The sequence below is a fragment of the Schistocerca americana genome, chromosome 1 (genome assembly GCF_021461395.2).
Source record: "Schistocerca americana isolate TAMUIC-IGC-003095 chromosome 1, iqSchAmer2.1, whole genome shotgun sequence".
In the NCBI taxonomy this organism is placed as follows: domain Eukaryota; kingdom Metazoa; phylum Arthropoda; class Insecta; order Orthoptera; family Acrididae; genus Schistocerca; species Schistocerca americana.
The window spans coordinates 1,016,650,264-1,016,672,035 of NC_060119.1; the positions used below are offsets into that span (position 1 = coordinate 1,016,650,264).

The following is a 21,772-nucleotide window of genomic DNA, read 5'->3' on the forward strand; positions in this document are numbered from 1 at the left end:
TATCGAACGCATATGCAGGTGAGGCCATGGGAAAAGGCTAGTACATAAATGTGTGTGAATGTGAGTGGTAACCCTGACATCTTGGCATTCCCGCAGGAGAGACGTATTGTGCAGATAATATTGGAATGAATTCCATGCAGTATACATGCAGATGGGCATGGCTAACAGAGAAAGGGGGAGGAAGAGGGGACATTGAAGAGGAGTAGGAGAAGGAAGAGGAAGGGGAGGTGTAGGAAGCAAGTGGAAGGTGGAGAGGGGTATTGGGCAGGTGGAAAAGGAAGTTTGTGTGAGGCAGCAGGTTGGAGTACTGTGGATTTAAGGTACCCCATTATCCTTAGTGACAGGGATGAAAAAAGGGGGTGACATTTAAAAAAGTTTGTCCATCTATCTGCCCGCCCAACTGTTAAGAACCCTTTTTCTCAGGAACAGTGGACCTATCGAGTTCAAATTTGTCGCATACTGAGGTCTGTGGTGTCTTGGCAGTGTAAAAATTTTAAGCTTCTTTTTTGATACTCAGAAACTCACTCACCAAAACCTACATGGTATTTTCCTGTTGACCTAGAATCGTGGAATTTGACAAGAAGCAATGTTTCACAATGCAAGTAAATACGAAGATCTGAAATTGTTAATTTGTAATTATATCACACCAAAAAATATTTCTGTTGCCATTTGTTATCAGATTTCAGACTTGAAATTAAAACATTCTCGTAAGTCGTGGAATGCCTGTGACTGACATCTTATCAGTATCAACGTGAAAACAGGCAAAAATCGTCAGTATCCTTGATTCACAGAATGGATAAACTGTCTGTCTATGTAATTAAGTTTGTACAGAACCCTCAGTGCAAGAGTCCTACTCACACCTGTCTGGTTATTTTAGCATTTTTAGGGACCAAAGATCATGCCATATGGCTGAATACCACAGATAACTTTGACATTCTCTTTGTGGTTGCATGGTGTGTGTGCATACGTAGTGGTGTGAAAAAATTAAGGACGAACACAACTTTTGTATGATGTGCCACTGCCAAGTAACATAGGTCGATGAAGTGCGAACCATGCATAGAAAGAATTGCAGCAGTATACTACAGAAGGTAACTGAGAGAAACATGCAATGAGGTGAACAAAAATGACACTTTTATGTGAAGACAATACTACACTGAAGTTACTGAGATACGTGATGGTCCCCTGGACATTACAAAAGGTGCGACATGGTTCTTAATAGGGTGTGTGATCAACGTGGGTGACAATTGATTTTGTATAATGTACTCCCATTCTGCCCACAAGGTTGGTAAGGAGTTCTTGTGGTAAGGCATTCCATTCCTCCATCACTGCAGGACAACTGGACCGTCTAGACCACCAAAATGATTATGTTCGACAATAATGGATGTGTCCTCATATGGAATGCACCCAGGAACATTGTCAAACATGATCTTTTGGTGGTCCGGGTATTGTGGTATGAGGAGTCATAATGTTACATGGGCACACTGACTTTCATATCTTTGAACATGATACACTTGCCAGTCACTGTTACCATGGCACTGTATTCCTTTCCCATGTACATCTTTTTGGTGATGCATCTGGCCCAGACTTCATTTTTATGGATGACATTGTGCCACCTCATCAAACAGTGCAGGTGGAGGAGCTTGACCAAGACATATTCTGAGGGTAGACTGGCCTGCTTGTCCCCCCTACTTAAATCCCTTCAAGCATTTGTGGGATGTGTTGGGGAGATGTATTGCAACATGTTCGCATGCACCAGTGACCATCCAGCAGTTGTCAACCGCTTGTTAGAGAAATGAAATGGCCTACCACAAGAACTCCTTAGTAACCTTGTGATCAGTAATGGAGCACATTGCAGAGCATGCATTGCCATTTGTGGCGTTCACAAACCCTATTAAGAACCATGCGCTGCCTTTTGTAATGTCCAGGGGACCATCACGAATTGATGAGTTCAGAGTAATTTCTGTTTGTCTCATTCCATATTTCTTTCCTTTACCTTTTGTAGTGTACAGTGGTAGTTCTTTCTGTGTATTTAGTTGACAAGGAATACTTTAAAAGTATTATGTGTAATATGTGTCGTATTTATGCTGTTCAGTGTTTCGATTAAGTCGTGAGACTGAGCACTGCAGTAGGCCAATAATCTTGTCAGCATGTTTCATGACTGAATATCATGCCTCACAGCTGAATACAACAGATAAATTTAACATAGTTACTTGGGTTGTGTGGTACAAAACAGCAGAGAATCTGTCACATATGTAAGCAATATATGTGACATAAGCATACACACGCAAAGTCATGGGTAAACAAGCTAGTATGTTATGAAAATGGTTGTATGTTCCACACCAAATTAAGTGCACCAATTTCAACTAAACTTGTTACTCATATCACTTAGTATCTGGAAAGAAGCACTGTAGGGGTAAGAACCACTATCTCTCGTAAGGGTGGGGGTGTGGGTAAAAGAGGTGCGTTAAGTCACATAGTACTCAGAGCCAAAAGAGGTGCGACATAGAAGCATAACTCAAGAAGTTATGGTGCGATTTCAACCAAATTTTGTATGATTCATGACTCACTATTTGTAAAAAATACTGTGGGGCGATATACACCTACCATGCCTAGGGATGGGGGTGAAAAGCCAAGGTGGTCAGACTATCAGGCCCATGGAGGACAAGTGTACTGAGCACAAGTGTCTCACACACTTAAAACGACGAGCAGTCGGCTATCGTAGAACATTGTTTTGGTACTAGTTATCCTACAGACTATAACTACACGGAGATTCTGGCATTCCCTTCCCATTATTAAGGAAGCAATTGAAATTAAATTAGAAAATAACCTTGTAAATAGAGGTGGAGCTTTTTGCTTAAATTCTGTGTGGAATCCTGCTCTCTCGCATGTCAAAAAACAGAGGGACGAAATGAACACTACCTCAGCCATTGTTTAGTAGTTCTCACTATCAATAACTTCTGTCTTTGGTCACCTTTTGTTGTGTTGTGGTGCTAGTCTTCACAGATAGACACACACACACACACACACACACACACACACACACACACACACACGGAGAGAGAGAGAGAGAGAGAGAGAGTGTGTTATCTTTCTGGAATTGCTCTGCAAACATAGGTCTTAAATTCCCTTGCACAACACTTACTTGCTGCAGTTTTGCCTTCGAAATGACAGGATGATCACCTGTTGAGTTGCATTCCCATAAGTTACTTTAACAAATGAAAGTGGTTCGATGAACACTGTACCAGGTGCTTAAGTGTGAAATACAGAGTAGTCATGTAAAGGTAGTTCTTTAATCCTGGAGGGAATAACTTATTCTTTCATGTATTTCTGTGGAAAATATTTTCCCTTTGCATGCGAAAAAAAAACTTGCTTTTAAAAAATCTCATAATTGGATGTTTTTGTTGATGTAGCTCTTTCACAATATTTTGTGTACAAGGGTCATCCTATAAGTAGACTGTGCCCTTAACATATGAGGGCTGGCGATTTGGACTGGTATGTGCTGACAGTGCTCACACTGGCTTATGATGCACGTCATAGTATCTTGCTAGTATGCTGCCAGTTAGCAAGGAGTTACCAATACAAAGTGTTTCTGCTTGTAAGTTGCACTCTGTCATTCTTTTTCTCACAGCAAAACAACTACCTGCTGTCAGTATCCATTGGTAGTTAATCTTTGTCAGTGGGGAAGGCCTTATGAGCATTCAAATGGGGTGAGACCTGGGTCCATCATTCCAACCCCGAGACAAAACATCAGAGCATGATGTGTAAGAAACGTAGTGAAAGCATCCCCCCCCCAAAAAAAAAAAAATAATAATTTAAACTAAAAAAAATAAATAAATAAAAAAATAAAAATGTCACACTTTTGGCACAAAAAGTTACAGCAAGAAACTTTTGGGGTGTTACTTGTTCATTACCTGCATCACAACACCACAATAAATGCAGTGAAGTACTGTAAAGACACGAGGAAAAGTTTTCTTTCTTCATGACAATACTCTGCCTCATACAGCTTGAATGACCCAGGTGGAGCTTGGAAGTGTCAACTGGGAAGTGTTGCCGCCACCTCTTTATTCACCAGATCTTGCCCTCAAGTGATCTTTATATGCTCCCCCAACCTGGAGGTCGTCTTGGAGATAAACATTTCTGCACTGATGAAGAAGTCACATCAACAGTGAACGACTGGTTACGGGCAAGGGACCTGACCTGGTACAATACTAGTTTGGAAAAATGTGTTGTGTTACTAAAAATGCTTGGAAAAACATGATGGCTATGTAGAAAAGTAACAGAAAGATTGTACAATGCCAATAGAATTATTTCACCATGATAAATTGTATAAATTTTTTTTTAGTTAATATAGAAACTTACGTATGGGAACCCCCCTTGTAGTTGACATTTTTTGCCTGTTTATATTCTTAATCACACATATTGAAAAGTTGTTCATGTAAAGTTATGATCTGTGTTGCTGTTCCCATGCCCCCCCTCCCCCCCCCCCCCCCCCTCCCACCTCACACACACACACATACACACACACACACACACACACACACACACACACACACTTACTATCATCTCTAGCAGTGTATGCCACTGTACTTGATCGAGCATCTCCATAACGCTGTCATGCCAAGTAAACGATCCTGGATCCTGTGACTAAACGTGCCGCTCTTTGCCGAATCTCGTCTATCTGTTTTATTGATCCTGCGTGGTAAAAGTCTTAGGTAGAGGGACAATAACCAAGAATCTATTGACCAAGTGTCTTGTGACCTACTTCATTTGTGGATGTATTACATTTTCTTAAGTATTGTGCAATGAATAACAGTCTGACATCTGTTTATCCAACTATTTGTTTTGTGTGGTCACTCCACTTTCTTCGCGTATTTGTGCACAATATGTTACATTTACTTACACCTGCCCAGATAGCTGTGCATGTTAAAGCACTGCTTCCAGAACAGGGAGGTGCACGAGCCCTGGATCAATTCCAGCCAGCAGATTAACGACAAGGGTTATTGTGCTGGCCAGCCTGGGTATGGTTTTTAGGTGGTTCCCCAAATCCCTCTAGTTGAATACCAGACTGTTACCCCCATTTGACCTCAGTTACATGATTCTCAAGCATATAGGGAACTTTTGCTCACTTTCACATGAATAACATGACACGCAGTCAGTTGGGCTACACATACCCCATCCCAGGGGGTGTGACAGGGAGGGCACCATCCCAGGGGGTAATGGGGTGTGACAGGGAGAGCACCCGGCTGTGCCATAAATTAACCATACTAAATCTGTTAATAACCATAACCATGATGATGTGGGACAGAGGCACAAGGAAACCAAGAAGGGGCAACTGCCAGTCCTTCAACCAATTGTCGATCTTTCACAGGTCTTCCTGCATTTTGCAACAGTCTTAGGTGTTGCAACCATCCTTATAGACAACAGCATCATCCTTGGATAGCATCGTGAGACCTCCAACATTATTTACAGGATCATTAATATAAATGACAAATAGTGGTGGCCCTATAACACTACCTTCAGGTACACCCGAAATTACCTTCTAATTTGTTGGTTTAGTTGCATTGAGAATGAATTGTTCAGTTCTGTCTGCAAGGAAGTCTTGTATCCAATGAAAGATCTGGTCCGGTAATCGGTAAGCTTTTATTCTGTTCACTAAATGACAGTGCAGAATTGCACACATGCTTTGTGTATGGTAGCCTGGATCTCGTGAAGGAGAACAACAACTGAGTTTCACAAGATACGTGTTTGCAGAATTCTACATCTACATCTACATCCATACTCCGCAAGCCACCTGACGGCGTGTGACGGAGGGTACCTTGAGTACCTCTGTCGGTTCTCCCTTCTATTCCAGTCTCGTATTGTTCGTGGAAAGAAGGATTGTCGGTATGCTTCTGTGTGGGCTCTAATCTCTCTGATTTTATCTTCATGGTCTCTTCGCAAGATATACGTAGGAGGGAGCAATACACTGCTTGACTCTTCAGTGAATGTATGTTCTCGAAACTTCAACAAAAGCCCGTACCAAGCTACTGAACGTCTCTCCTGCAGAGTCTTCCACTGGAGTTTATTTATCATCTCCGTAACGCTTTCGCGATTACTAAATGATCCTGTAACGAAGTGCGCTGCTCTCCGTTGGATCTTCTCTATCTCTTCTATCAACCCTATCTGGTATGGATCCCACACTGCTGAGCAGTATTCAAGCAGTGGGCGAACAAGCGTACTGTAACCTACTTCCTTTGTTTTCGAATTGCATTTCCTTAGGATTCATCCAATGAATCTCAGTCTGTCATCTGCTTTACCAACGATCAACTTTATATGATCATTCCTTTTTAAATCACTCCTAATGTGTACTCCCAGATAATTTATGAAATTAACTGCTTCCAGTTGCTGACCTGCTATTTTGTAGCTAAATGATAAGGGATCTTTCTTTCTATGTATTCGCAGCACATTACACTTGTCTACATTGAGATTCAATTGCCATTCCCTGCACCATGCGTCAATTCACTGCAGATCCTCCTGCATTTCAGTACAATTTTCCATTGTTACAACCTCTTGATATACCACAGCATCATCCTCAAAAAGCCTCAGTGAACTTCCGATGTTATCCACAAGGTCATTTATGTATATTGTGAATAGCAACGGTCCTATGACACTCCCCTGCGGCACACCTGAAATCACTCTTACTTCGGAAGACTTCTCTCCATTGAGAATGACATGCTGTGTTCTGTTATCTAGGAAATCTTCAATCCAATCACACAATTGGTCTGATAGTCCATATGCTCTTACTTTGTTCATTAAACGACTGTGGGTAACTGTATCGAACGCATTGCGGAAGTCAAGAAACACGGCATCTACCTGTGAACCCGTGTCTATGGCCCTCTGAGTCTCGTGGACGAATAGCGCGAGCTGGGTTTCACACGACCGTCTTTTTCTAAACCCATGTTGATTCCTACAGAGTAGATTTCTAGTCTCCAGAAAAGTCATTATACTCGAACATAATATGTGTTCCAGAATTCTTGTTCATTTTTGTAGAGGAGCTTTTCATTCTCCATGTACATCGTAATATGTGAGTATAAAACATGTTCCATAATTCTGCAACACATTGACGTCAGTGATATAGGCGTGTAGTTATGCGCATCTGTCTGCTGAGCGGTTTTCAAAATGAGAATGACCTGCATTTTTTCCCATCTCTAGGTACTCTTCATTGCTCCAGTGACCTACGATAAAATACTGCTAGAACTTATTTAACCTAATCTCAGTAGAATCTTACAGGTATTCTCACCTGGTTGAGTTGCTTTTCCATTGTTAAGCAGTTCACCTTGTTTTATATTCCACAATCGTTTATCTCAATATCTGCCATTTTAGGTATTCATGCAGTGATTGAAAGGAGGAACCATGATACAATACAGGAATTATCTCTTCACGTGTTTATGCACAATATGTCAGAAAACAGATCAAAATCATGTATTTAGTCGCTCGGTGACCATACTGGCACCGAAACAGAAGTTTTGGGGAGCAAAATAACTGACGATGGTTGAAGTAAAGAGGATATAAAATGTAGACTGACAATGGCAAGGAAAGCGTTTCTGAAGAAGAGAAATTTGTTAACATTGAGTGTAGATTTAAGTGTCAGAAAGTGTTTTCTGAAAGTATTTGTATGGAGTGTAGCCATGTATGGAAGTGAAACATGGACGATAACTACTTTAGACAAGAAGAGAGTAGAAGCTTTTGAAATGTGTTGCTACAGAAGAATACTGAATTAGGTGGGTAGATCACGTAACTAATGAGGAGGCACTGAATAGAATTGGAGAGAAGAGGAATTTGTGGCACAACTTGAATAGAAGAAGGGATCAGTTGGTAGGACATGTTCTGAGGCATCAAGGGATCACCAGTTAGTATTAGCATGGAGGGTAAAAATCGTAGAGGGAGACCATGAGATGAATTCACTAAGCAGATTCAGAATAATTTAGGTTGTAGTAGCTACTTGGAGATGAAGCAGCTTGCGCAGGATAGAGTAGCATGGAGGGCTGCATCAAACCAGTCTTTATACTGAAGATAACAACAACAGCAACTTACTATGTAAGATCAAAACTCCTTAGGGTATGTAGTCAGATTGTTTGGACAAATTTTACTTAAAATTCATTTAATGCTTTTCACATTACTCTCAGTGCGCCCTTTTTGGCCCCATTTAGCTTCTGTTTGTCTACCAGGCTTTCAGTTCGTTTAAATCAGAGATGAAGCCCTCTTTGCTTTTGTAGCAACTTTCTAACATGGTCAAGGAGGGTCTTTACCATCCCTCACTACCTTTCTGTTATTTCTGGAGAAAAATTATGCTGTTATGGACTAATCCATTTGGGCATGTTCCACAATGAGGCTCACAGTGTCAGTCAGTCAGTACCTCTATCCGTCTTTTCAAACTCCACTTTGTTTCTTTGTTGTACTACATACATTGATAGGCAAACAACGTTTATGAATTTGCTGGCATAGAATATTGTAAACTAGGCTTTTCTTGAGGTTAACAGTGACAGTTGTGTTGAGAAAATGTGATGAATTTAGTTGTTCAGTGTTGGAAGGAATCTCATAAACTGCCAATGTTTTCAGCTACAGTCTAACAGTAACTTTACTCATTTAACTGTTCTAAACTTTTCTCTGTTATCTGATGTACATATATTTTTAGGTTACTGTTGCGGAGAGAAGGTGTTAATTTTTATACAACTGCTGAATTTGAAATAGTGAGAACAATTAAAGAAAAGGCGTGTTATCTTGCAAATAATCCTCAGAAGGAAGAAACTGTTGAAACTGAAAAGTACCAGTATGTTCTGCCAGATGGCAGCACTCTTGAAGTAAGTAATTTTGTTCTTGTAAAACAGTCGATTTAAAAAAAAAGTCAAGAGTTATATAACTGCACCCAAATCACTGCACACAACTTAATGGGCCTTTTTTCTATGCCAGATCGGTCCAGCAAGATTTAGAGCACCAGAGGTTTTGTTCAGACCAGATCTGATTGGAGAAGAATATGAAGGACTCCATGAGGTTCTCCTGTACTCAATTCAGAAATCTGATCTAGATTTACGTAAAGTACTCTTTCAGAATATCATTTTGTCAGGCGGCTCAACATTGTTTAAGGTAAAGTCGTCTGTATTTTTTCTTGTGTACATAATATAATAAAGTTCTTCCCCTCTCATTGTATGTATTTGTTATTTTTATCATCCAAATTAGATGGTGGTGATCTCATAGTGTACTTGATGTTCTTCTGTTTTCAGGGATTTGGAGACAGACTGTTATCAGAAATACGAAAATTGGCACCAAAAGACATAAAAATTCGGGTAAGTTTCTTCTTGGTTTTTAGTTGTGAACTGCTGTAATAAACTGAATTTATATATAAGCTTCCAATTACTGTTTAATTTATGTTTTACTCTCTCTCTCTCTCTCTCTCTCTCTCTCTCTCTCTCTCTCTCTCTCTAAATCAAATTCCTAAAACACCCATGTTTTTCAAAATAAAAAAGCCTTTCTTCTTATAAACCTATAACTACACAAGGGTGTACTGTCAGGAATGTCATTTGAGTATCTCTGCTGTAAGCAATGGTGTGGGACAAGTTGTTTGTTTTGAGCAAATTGTGCTGTAAAGTTTCTGTAAAATCTTCTTAGTTAAGGTATTTTGTAAACAATGTTAGGGATGGTCCTTAACATCTCTGCCACCACACTGTCATTTAAATTCATGCAAACCATGGCAAGGGACACAACATAATATAATTGCTTAAATAATTATTCACATTTATCTGATTAGCAACAACTTTTGAGGCACATTTTTGTTCAGGAACATATTCCGGATTTTATTTGAGTCATAGTTATCGACATCATCCTTGGATTTGTACAAATCTTCCCTGGAAAGCATTTTCATATCATGAACACAGCACATATTACACTACTGGTAATAATGCTTTCAGCACTTACCACTGTTTACAGGCACACATTCCGACAAGTCTACCATTAATGAAAATAATAAATTGTAGTTAAGTTGTCATTTCTCAGTTTATCGTGGCACTGTTTTATTTGTATACCTTGTTTCCCATCGACTGTCCCATACCATTGTTTCTAATCAAGGTCTTCATTCATGATTAATAAAATTGTTTTATTATTATGTTCCTAAAGAGTTTACAACTTACGAGATACTTACAGCCTCTTAAGAGAACAAATTATTAATTATGTCTTCAAATGGATAAGTTGCAACTATTTATCAATCTTATGAAAGAAAAATATGCTCCATTGAAGCCAAATCATTCACTTGAATTGTCCAGAATGTTCTTCAAACCAGTCTCTCATAATTGTGGCTCAGTGACATGGCACATCGTTGTTTGGGAATACGAAGCCCATGAATGGCTGCAAATGATCTCCAAGTAGCTGAACATCAAGAGCACCCAGTCCATTCCATGTAAACACAGCCCTCACCATTATAGAGCCACCACCAGTTTGCACAGCGCCTTGTTGACAACATGGGTCCATGGCTTCATGGGGGCTGTGGCACAGCCGAACACTATCATTACTCTTTCCAACTGAAAATGGGACCGATCTAACCAGGCCACGATTTCAGCTAGGGTCCAACTGATATGGTCACGAGCCCAGGAGAGGCGCTGTAGGTGATATTGTGTTGTTAGCAAAGGCACTCACATTGGTTATCTGCTGCCATAGCCCATTAATGCTAAATTTATCAACAATATCCTAATGGATACGTTTGTAGTACACCTCACATTGATTTCTGCAGTTGTTGCTTGTCAGTTTGCACTGACAACTCTAGAGAAATGCTGCTACTCTCGGTCGTTCAGTGAAGACTATTGGCCACTGCATTGTCTGAGGTGAGAGGTAATGCCTGAAATGTGGTATTCTCAGCACACTCTTGACACTGTGAATCACGGAATATTGAATTCTCTAATGATTTCTGAAGTGGAATGTCCCATGCATCTAGCTCCAACTACCATTCTGCGTTCAAAGTCTCTTAATTCCTGTAGTGTGGCCATAATCAGTTCAAAAACCTTTTCACGTGAATCTCCTGAATACAAATCACAGCTCCGCCAATGCACTGCCCTTTTATAGCTTGTGTACGCGATACTACTACAGTCTGCAGATAAGCAGATCGCTTTCCCATGACTTTCCAATTTGTTAGAAGGGAAAAAAGCGGGAGGCAAGACACAACAGTCTTGCCAGGTTAAATAAATTAATAAATAAAAAATGAAATAAACAATGTGTTCCCCCTGCGGGTCCGGGGGTAAGAATAGGCCCGATGTATTCCTGCCTGTCGTAAGAGGCGACTAAAAGGAGTCTCCAACATGTCAGCTTTTCTGTCATGGTCCCCTCTCGGGTTTGACCTCCACCTTTTCCAAATTTCTGTTGATAGTGCGTGCCATTTGTGGAAGGACGTCTTACGTGGTGTTTTTTTGTGTGTACATCGTGCACTGAGATCTTGCATGCTGCTTATTGTCGTGTGGCAGGCTTGGCCCCCTCAGTCTTGTAGGTTGCGTACTTTTTGTCTCTTGCGCCTAACCATCCTTTGCACCTCCAACAATTCTGCGCATTTTGGCACCCGAAATCCAGTCCAGTCCAGTCCATCGTGGTGGGTTTGTCAAGTGTACCGTCTTGGTGGTAGCCCCCTGACAACACAGGGATCGCACTGCTGATGCCTGAGCAGCGACCTCCCCGCATATGCAAGGAATAGGTGCCCATCCTTTCTGGGGCACCAGGACTCCCAGAAATGGCCATCCCGCCATGTGGCCCTTGTTATGGCTGGGTGGTGCCTGCGGGCAGAGCCCCTGATTGGAGTGGGTGGCGTCAGAGCGGATGACCCGCAATGAAATGGGTTAAATTGACTCAAGCTGGTGGTCGCTCAGCCCCAGCAGTCTCAAAGCGTGTATGAAATGATTTTAATGCTGCAACGTATGATTCCCGATCGTTCCCAGGGCAACTCGTCTCGTGAGCCATATTTGCCTCGGTACCTAGTTTGCTGCAGGACTGATGCCGAGACTTTTCAGGCAACGAAGCCTCTGTTTTCATAGACCACCTTGAAGATAGTGGCGGTGTTATCTAGAATGCACAGCGGGGCAATTTTGATCCAAGCAGCCTCCCCAGCCTAGTCGCAGGAGTTGGTCATCTGTGACAAGCTGGGTGATATTCCCATCTCGATTACTCCCCATAAAAGCCTTAACTTGGTCCAGGGTCTTATTTTCCATCGTGACCTCCTTTTGCAGTCGGATGAGGAGCTATGCACCAACTTAGGGCGTCAGGGTGTCCACGTCATCCGGCTCGTGCATAGGGGACCCAAAGACCCTTTGAGGGTGACTTGTTGCCTGAAAGGTCAAGGTGATGGTTTACCATTGTGACATAAAACCATACATCCCTCCCCCTATGCGGTGCTTTAAGTGTTGGTAGTTTGGTCACATGTCATCTCATTGTACTTCCAGCGTCACATGCAGGGATTGTGGTCGTCCTCTGCACCTGGGCGCTCCGTGTGTGCCTCCTCCCACTTGTGTCAACTGTGGGAAGCACCACTCCTTCTGCTCACCTGACTGCCCTGTTCTCCATAAGGAGTGATGAATCATGGAAACAAAAACCCCGGACAGGCTCACCTATCAGGATGTGAAGAGGAAATACGAACGACTTCATCCTGTGCAGATGACTACATTGTATGCTGCAACTGTGACTTCACTTCGTTGCCCCCGGTGGAGACGGCTGTCCCTGCGGTTGTTAAGCCTCCAGTGGGCCCTTGGGGCCACACTGGCTCTTCCCCCATGTCTGTGCTGGGGGATGCTGTTTCTTCTGGTGCTCCCAAGGTACCGCCTTTGGGAGACCAACCCCTCAAACTGATGGGGATATCGGACCCCCCGCGCCGAAGGTTCACCAGCCTCCTCCGGCTTCTCTCATGCAGAAAGGGTCCCTTGGAAGTCTACCTTCTAAGACCACCTCCAGCGCGACAGCTGACATCAGTCAGTGGCTCAAGGAGCCATGAGCGGTGGATCAGAGAGCTTCCCACTCTTCGTCTGTCCCTGACGCTCTGTCTGAGTCTCCCTCCTCGGTTGCTCCTAAGGAGCAGCAGGAGGAGGCGAAGAAGAAGAAGAAAAATAATAGGCTGGGTAGGACGGACGAGGTTCAGGTTTGCCTCCATGCCCCCTGTTCCTACCAGTTCTGAGTTAGGACGATTTGCAGATTTTGGCCTCCCCCGACGGTCTCACTCTCATCCCTACCTCAGACGCACTGATTCTCAATTCAGGCTCTCCTTCAGTAGTGGTTGATGACCCAGTGGCGTAATCTACCTCCTTGGTCCCTTCATGCCTTTTTTGGCCGTGGACAGTGTCATCCTCCAGTGGACTTGTAGAGGTTTTTTCCACCACCTTGCTGAGCTCTGACAACTTATCAGCCTCCACCCTTTCTTCTGCATTGCTCTCCAGGAAACTTGGTTTCTGGCGTTGTGAATGCCTGCCCTCTGTGGCTATCGGAGTTATTATAAGAATCGGGCAGCTTATGAGAGGGTATCTGGTGGAGTCCGAGTTTACGCTCTTCACTCTCTTTACAGTGAGCGTGACCATCTTCAAACACCTTTAGAGGCTGTCACTGTTAGGGTGTGGACGCCACAGGCTGTTACTGTCTGCCACCTTTATCTTCCACCTGATGGTGATATCGTGCAGCATGTATTGACTGTGCTGGTGGCCCAACTGCCGCCACCTTTTCTGTTACTGGGCGACTTCAATGCCCATAACCCTTTGTGGGGTGGATTGGTGGCAACAGGCTGAGGCACTGTCATTGAGTGAGTGTTGGCACAGCTAGACCTTTCCCTCTTAAATACTGGTGCCTCCACACATTTCAGTATGGTGCACGGCACGTACTCGGCCATCAACCTTTCGGTCTGCAGCCCTAGCCTTCTACCATCTGTCCAATAGTGTGTGCATGACGACTTGTGCGGTAGTGACCACTTTCTGATCTTTCTGTCACTGCCACAGCATTGCTCTTTTGGGGGCCTCCCCAGATGGGCCTTCAATAAGGCTGACTGGGACTCGTTCGCCTCCATTGCCACTATTGAGCCTCTTTCTCATGACGCTATTGATGGTGGATCACACGATTACCACCAGCATTGTTTATGCAGCAGAATCTGCAATTCTCTGTCCTTTCGGGTCCCCTCGGCAGAGGACTGTGCCTTGGTTGTCACCAGAGGTAGCTGAGGCGATTAGCGATCGCAGGCGGGCCCTCTAATGTCATAAGCGGCACCCATCCTATGAACACCTAATCACCTTTAAGCGGCTCCGTGCCCGAGCCCGACACCTTATTCACCAACGGAAGCTGGAGTGCTGGGAAAGTAATATCTCCACCGTTGGGATCCGTACCTCTCCATCGCAGGTTTGTACCAAGATTAGGTGTGACTACGGATATCAGACCCCCGTCAGTGTACGTGGGCTTTCCCTGAATGGAGCAGTCTGTACTGAATGGGACATGATTGCAGAACTCTTAGCAGAGCATTATGCTCAGAGTTACACTTCTACGAATTACTCGCTGGCCTTCCACTCCCTGAAAGAGCAGTTGGAACTTCAGAGCCTTTCATTCCATACACGCCACTCCAAATCGTACAATGTCCCATTCAGTGAGTGGGAATTTCAAAGTGCCCTAGCCTCTTGCCCTGATATGGCTCCCGGGCCAGATCGCATCCACCGTCAGATGCTCAAAAAGCTGCATGGACTGCCTGTGACACCTCCTAGACCTTTTCAACCGTATCTGGGTTGAGGGTGAGTTCCCATCACAATGGTGGGAAAGCATCGTCATTTGGCTGCCGTCAGCATCTGGTTGCAATCTTTTATGACATGCGGAAGGCGTACGATACAACATGGCGACATCACATCCTCACCTCGCTTCATGGGTGGGGTTTTAGGGGCCCGCTCCCGATTTTTATTCAAATTTTTTTGTTGCTTCGTTCCTTCCGCATCAAGTTGTTTCCTGCCATAGTTCCTCCTGAGTCCAGGAGATGGGATCCCGCAAGGCTCTGTCTTGAGTGTCTGGCTCTTTTTAGTTGCTATCAATGGGCTAGCTGCAGCTGTGCAAATGTCCATATCAGCTTCTTTGTATGCTGATGACTTTTGCCTGTACTACAGCTCCACTGGAATTGCAGTTGCTGAACAGCAGCTGCAGGGCGCTATCCGCAAGGTGCAGTCTTGGGCCGTAACGCGCGGCTTCCAGTTTTCGGCCACCAAGACTTGTGTCATACATTTCTGCCGGCGTCGCACTGTTCACCCTGAGCCAAGGCTTTATCTTGACAGCGAACCTCTTGCTGCGGTGGAGACGCATTGGTTTTTGGGAATGCTTTCTGATACCTGGTTGACTTTGCTCTCTCGTATTCGGCGGCTTAAACAAACATGCTGGCAGCATCTTAACACTCTTCATTGCTTGAGGCACACCAGCTGGGGTGCCGATCGGTCTACCCTTCTACGGCTATATCATGTGTTGATTCAGTCCCGTCTCGATTATGGGAGCCTGGCTTACAGTTCGGCATCATCTTCCGCGAAGCGGTTGCTTGAGCCCATACTTCACTGTGGGATCCGACTCGCACATCCCTGTAAACAGCCTACTTGTGGAGGCTGGTGTCCCTTCATTGTGGATCTGGCGCCAACGACAACTGGCCACTTATGCTGCACATGTTTGTAGCTTGTCCAGGCATCCAAATTACCATCTCCTGTTCCCCAACTCGGTCGTCCATCTTCCAGATCAGAAGCCCCAGTCAGGGTATACGATTGCGGTTCGCGTCTGGTCTCTTCTCTCTGGGCTTGACTTTTTGCCTCTCGCACCTCTTTTCTGGGCCCATTTATGTATACCCTCGTGATGTGTACCCTGCCCATGCCTTCAGCTGGATTAGGCACAAGGCCCAATAGACTCAATCACTACTGAGGCCCTCTGCTGACGCTTTCTTTCCATCCTTGCCACATTTCACAGCTCTGACGTAGTCTATACCGATGGTTTGATGGTTGCTGATCGAGTTATTGCACCATGAGAACCCACTTCTGTGAGTCAGTGTTGACAGTGGTCCACATCTTGTTGGACTATCCGCTTTTAACCGCACTCAAATAGGATGCTGCCATGCTTTGAGTTTTACTCAGGCAGGGGGCTTTTATCGCTTGATCTGAGGGTTTGTGTCCTTTTTGGCCTACGGTTTTAGATTGAGGTTTTTAATGTGTCTCTTTGTGGTTGGCTTTTCCTTTTTTTGTTTCTGTGGTCAGCCAACCACTGTAACACTGTGTTTTTAATTCCTCTTTTCTGGTCTTTGTCTTTCTTGTTCTGTGTCATCCCTTGTTATCTCCAGTACTTGTTTCTCTTCCTTATGGGCGTTTCATGGTCATGGAAAAAACCCCACAAAGCAACCAAACAAACAATGTGTTAAGGAAACAATCCCAGTACAATGCAAAGAGGTGGGGGTGGTGATTGTATAACTTAAATAAGCACTACAACTTTGCTGATGGAAGGTTGTGTCCTTGGCTTTCTGTTAACAAAAAATACACAACACAACCTGTCAATAAAATTTATATTTATTAGTATCAGAGTGTTTTTGGATGAACTTGGATGTTAGCCCCCCACCCCCACCCCACCCCTGCCAATGGTGTTACTGTGATATTAAAGCACAGTTTTGAGTTTTGCATGTGTGTGTGTGTGTGGGGGGGGGGGGGGGGGGGGGGGGGGGGGGGGGGTCCCATACAGTGGGTGAGCTGTTGCTCATATCATTCTTTGTGATAGTTTATATGTAAAATAAACACAAGCACTCACCTTTAGTTAACTGATGGAATACTTTTTCCTGTTGCGGGTAGCTACGTGCCACTGACCAGTTAGTTATCGGTGCCTTTCATTTATTTTACGTATTATTCCACCCAGGAATTTCCTTTAATTACAGTTACTAATGTTCCAGATGTGTGAGGACTCTTCTTCATGATGAGATCTACAAAATATCATATGGGAATGATGAATGAATACCATCTAGCAAAGAACCCTTGCAAATTTCATGTGGAATAAGAACTCAGTTTCCATTTGACCACCACGATTAAAGTTTCCTTAAATTCTTCAGGACTAGTGTGAAGACAGTAGCACAATTTTTGTAGAAATTGTTTTAGGATTGCATTGCATTGCATTCAACACCAGTATTTAAAATAATAATAATGTTCGTAAAAGAGCCATATTTGTAAATTTAATTTGTAAACTATTTTTGGCGTACTATATGGTGAAATACACAAGTCAAGTACATAATGAAATTTAAACAATGGAAAATCTAGAATGGAATAATGACAGCATTATGGAATGCATAGGTTGCTACTCACCTTGTAGAAGAGACACTGAATTGCAGGCAGGCACAATGAAAAGGCTGCTGTACGTTGAAGCTTTTGGCCAAAAGGCCTTCTTTCAAAGTAGAACACACACACACACACACACACACACACACACACACACACACACACACACACACACAAAATTGTCTCTAGCAGTCCAGCCTCATTGGCTAGTGACAGTGGTTATGTGTGTGAATTGTGCTTGTGTGAATGTGTGTGTATTTTCCACTTTGGAAGAAGGCCTTTTGGCCGAAAGCTTAAATGTATAACAGTCTCTTTGTAGTGCCTGTCTGCTACTCAACATCTCCAATACAGTGAGTAGCAGTCTATATCTTTTCCATATTGTAATGAAATTTCTCTTGAGCTGAATGACAGTTTCACTAAGAAATAAGAAGTCTTGTCCACACCTTCAGTGCATTTATTAACAATTCCTTTGTTGTCTTCAGATATCGGCACCACAAGAACGTTTGTACACAACATGGATTGGTGGTTCAATTCTTGCCTCTCTTGACACTTTCAAGAAAATGTGGGTATCAAAAAGAGAGTATGATGAAGAAGGTCACCGAGCAATCCATAGAAAGACTTTCTGAAGAGACCACTGCTGTTGGAATTATAATATACCAATATTGCGTAGGCTGGTACAGAGCAATTATGTTACCAGCCTTGAGAAAATGTTGGACCACAAAACAGTACATGTCTGTTTAAGTGATTAACTTGTTTGGTTGTAATGTGGTAAATGCATTAAACTTTGCTTTATATTACAGTAAGATGATTTAAGAACTATACTGCTGTATTTTACAAGCCACTGTAGCTATCATGTGATAACATTCAGATGTATAATTTATTGCTAAAGTCTGTCTGAGCTTTATTATACAAATGTGCAAGGTATTGAATTCTTAGTTTCTTTTTTAAAAAAACAAAAAAGAAAATAAAGAAAGGGTAATGAAGAAATACACAGGTTTGCTGACTCTTGTTGATATACAGAGTGCCAGTTTCTGGATGTTGAGTTTCAAACGAAATTGTTTTAACGGGAAACTTAATGTGAGTATCACTGTCAGAAATATGTTAAGTTTCAATAATGTAACTCAAATTCGATCTCATCCTTTACACAGAAAAGGCTAAAGTAACTAATGTGCATATTTAATTTCATTTGAAAAAGTAGGATATATGTCAGTAGGCAATAGCAGGTCTTTATTGCATAATTATTTATTGTTGTATTGTTATATTATGAAATTTTAATGGTTGTAATCTCACGGAAAGTTGAGAGAGAGGCTATTCTATTGATGTGTACATTATTTATTTGTAATTTCCTCTTGAATAATTTAAAATTATGTTGCAACAGTATCGGCAGCTAACTTATGGAATTATGGTGGAATGCACTCAAACTGCTAGTGTGTGTAATGTGTAGAGCATTTGAGTTGTAGAAATAATGGTTTGTAATGTTATTTGTGTAATAGTTAGTGGCTTTGAATATACAATCAGTGCGACAACCATTACTATCTTTTGTTATAAGTGGGGCAGCAGTATGTCATAACCAGATAACATTTGCTATGTGCCAGAATTTGTGCAGGTAATTTATAAATTTGAAAAAAACACTGTCATCAATGAGGAAATATATTACAATTTATCTGTTGTTTCTGTGCGGTGGTACCAAAGGAGGCGGCTTGAGGTGGCCAAGTGTTCATATTTAATGTTTTCTGTTTGTAAGTTAAACTTACAGAAGAGGTGTTAATCCACACTTGTGCAGGGCTAGGAAGAAATAGGTTTAATTACCTCCAATCTGAACTAATGAGATAAGTGCACAGCTTTGTTTTGTTTCCAATATTGTTATATTTAAGGAAAAATTTTCCTAGTCTGTAAATGTCTTTTCACTTTATGAGGGAACTAGTGAGATAGTTCAGGACTACCTCTGTCAGTAAATCGTTGGTGTATGCTAAATTTTAGTTCATACTCAATGCTGTAATGTGTTTGTCATTCATTGTTTCAGTCTTGTGACTTTCTTTTAACTAAATTTTTAAAATTTTAACTGGAAGATGGACTTATGAAGCTGCATTTTCGAATTTACAGGTCCTGTGTTGCAATGTAATTATTGTTTTTTTGGGCACAGTAATATGTATAATTTTGTTATGAAAGATGGTTTTTCAACACAATGTGTATTTATCAGCAATTTTGCTAATAGAAATGACGTTGTTGTTTAGTACATATCAATGTTGCCTCTATGGAACAAATTGGTAAATTGGGATTCCAGTAACAAAAAGATCTGAAAGGAACAGGCGAGGGAAGAGGCATGTCTTAGTGAGGCAGTAGTAATTTTTAAAAAAAATGGTGTACTATTTTTCTCAAATTAATTGCCTATTGCCATTCTTCGAATAGTAACAGATATGCCACAAGTGTATGGTGTTGCTGGTGCATCAGTTTATTTAAATATGAGAAATGTATGTCTTTATAAGGAGGTATTTGTTCACAGGATTGTGAAATGAAACACTGAGAAACAGGTTGCATATTATGTTCCAGTACTATTTTGCTTCATGAAACAGGAGCAGTAATGAAAAGCAAATGCATGTGGTAAGCAACTGGTCTATTACTCAGCCTGCATTGGCTTAAACTGTCTTTTCAGGAGTAATTGCAGAGTTGAACTCCAGCTCTGACAGTCAGGCTAAAAAAAAATTTAAAAAAAAGCAGTAGGATATAATGCGCTGATCATGTCACTGTAATTTTTATGTTAATGGCAAAGTAAAAGTTAAATCATCAGAGATACATTTTAGTGTAAAGCAGTGGCCTTTAGTTTGGAGGAAATTGTTCGAAAGTATAATAGATGCATACTTGTTAATATTGAGAAGAACATTAATTTGTTGCTACTGCTGCATAAACACACTGCAAGTTGCTTGTTTTGCATTAGTTATCTTGTGGATGCATTCATTCTGCACAACATAATTGCAGTATCAGCTTGAATAACTCATAAAAAAGACAGTGCACTTATACAATAACCATTAAGATTTGTTGTTGCTCTCATTTCTATTTATTAATAAATTGAATTATACTCACAGTTTTCTACATTGTAGTGTGTATACATAATAAAACTATAGTGCCCCCTCCAGAAATTAATGCACTAGCCCTGCAGCATACTGTAGTCATTATTGTAAAAGTTTGATTTTTGGACAAATTAAATATGCATTTTCTCATATTAGTTTTGATACAAGGAATAAATACAGCATGTATCACAATAAAACACACTGACTTTTTAAAAGACAAAATGGAAAACTTTCATAGTGCAGCTTTTGCAACAGTCTTTCTTTTGTGCAGTCCTTCTACGTATACTTATTCAAGAAAAATAAACAGTATCCTGTTATGGAAATATAAAGATATTTCAGAAATTGTTTCATTATTTGTTCATTTGGAAACTTTTTTTCAGTGCCTTTTGCGTTGTGATAACTCACCAATAACTTACTAATCATGCCTGTTTATTACTGTCATATGTTTAAACTCCGATTAAGCACACATTCCTTAGTAATAAGTGAAAGCACACAACCTGTATTTTGTAATCTGTGAATTATCTGGTATACTTGAAACTGAGTGACAATGACTGAGTTAAATGATGTATAACTGTGGTGTTGGAATGCAGAGCGATAGATAATGTAATTCTTTAAACAATGAAAGATTAATTAACTGAATGCCACTTTTGTAATGGTTAGATTTTTTTCAGTAAAAATGACTCGGTGAGTTTAATAATGCCGACAATAACACTCAAATCCTGTAATTCAGACCACAAACATTGTAAAATGCAGATTGTGAAACAGAGGTGGTATCTACCAACTATAAAGCAGAATTTGTTATGTATGTGATGTTTTGGGAGTGATAATACCATATAATATCTTCCATTCAGATGGAGGCTGTGCTGCTTTTGCAGTTTCTCTTCAGAAATCACAAGAGCTTGCTGCAAACAGTATTATTTTTTTAAGATTATAATTTATTGAGTTTCTGTAGTTGCAAGCTGATTGTGTACTTTAATTTTTAAAATATAAAATTTGTGTGTTTACCTTGTTTGTAATAAATTTTATACATTTTGCTTATTTTCTGAGTGCTTTGTGGCATTAGAACTTCGACAATGGGAGCATTGTTATGGCTCATTCGTTATCCCACTATGGTTTCATATTATTTATAGCACTAGGAACATTTTTCAAGAAAAGTGGAGTATCTCCTTGGATGTGGAACCGAAAGTGTTAAAACTTGGATTTTACAGTTTCTCATAATGACACTATTTGGTTGCTCAAAAGATTGCCAAGTATTATCTACAAGTTTTAAGCATCACATCAGATTCTCCTGCAGTTCTGCATGTACTCAGAGAACCGTATTAGATACAGATCTACAGAGAAACAAGTTAAAAATGAAAACGGTGAAGGCACAACATATTTCAAGGCAATATCAGTTACATTTAT

At 41.4% G+C, this 21,772-nt stretch overlaps 1 protein-coding gene across 1 annotated transcript in view; it reads left to right on the top strand.

Annotated features, from left to right (window-relative positions):
* Window positions 1-21,407, top strand: part of LOC124616277 (actin-related protein 1) — a 72,947-nt gene extending 51,540 nt beyond the window's left edge. The window contains exons 6-9 of the mRNA XM_047144583.1: window positions 8,675-8,840; window positions 8,950-9,123; window positions 9,261-9,323; window positions 17,783-21,407. Coding sequence (XP_047000539.1) covers window positions 8,675-8,840; window positions 8,950-9,123; window positions 9,261-9,323; window positions 17,783-17,926 — 547 coding nt within the window. The 3' untranslated portion in view covers window positions 17,927-21,407. The remainder of the gene's footprint in view (window positions 1-8,674; window positions 8,841-8,949; window positions 9,124-9,260; window positions 9,324-17,782) is intronic.
* Window positions 21,408-21,772: the final 365 nt, after the last annotated feature.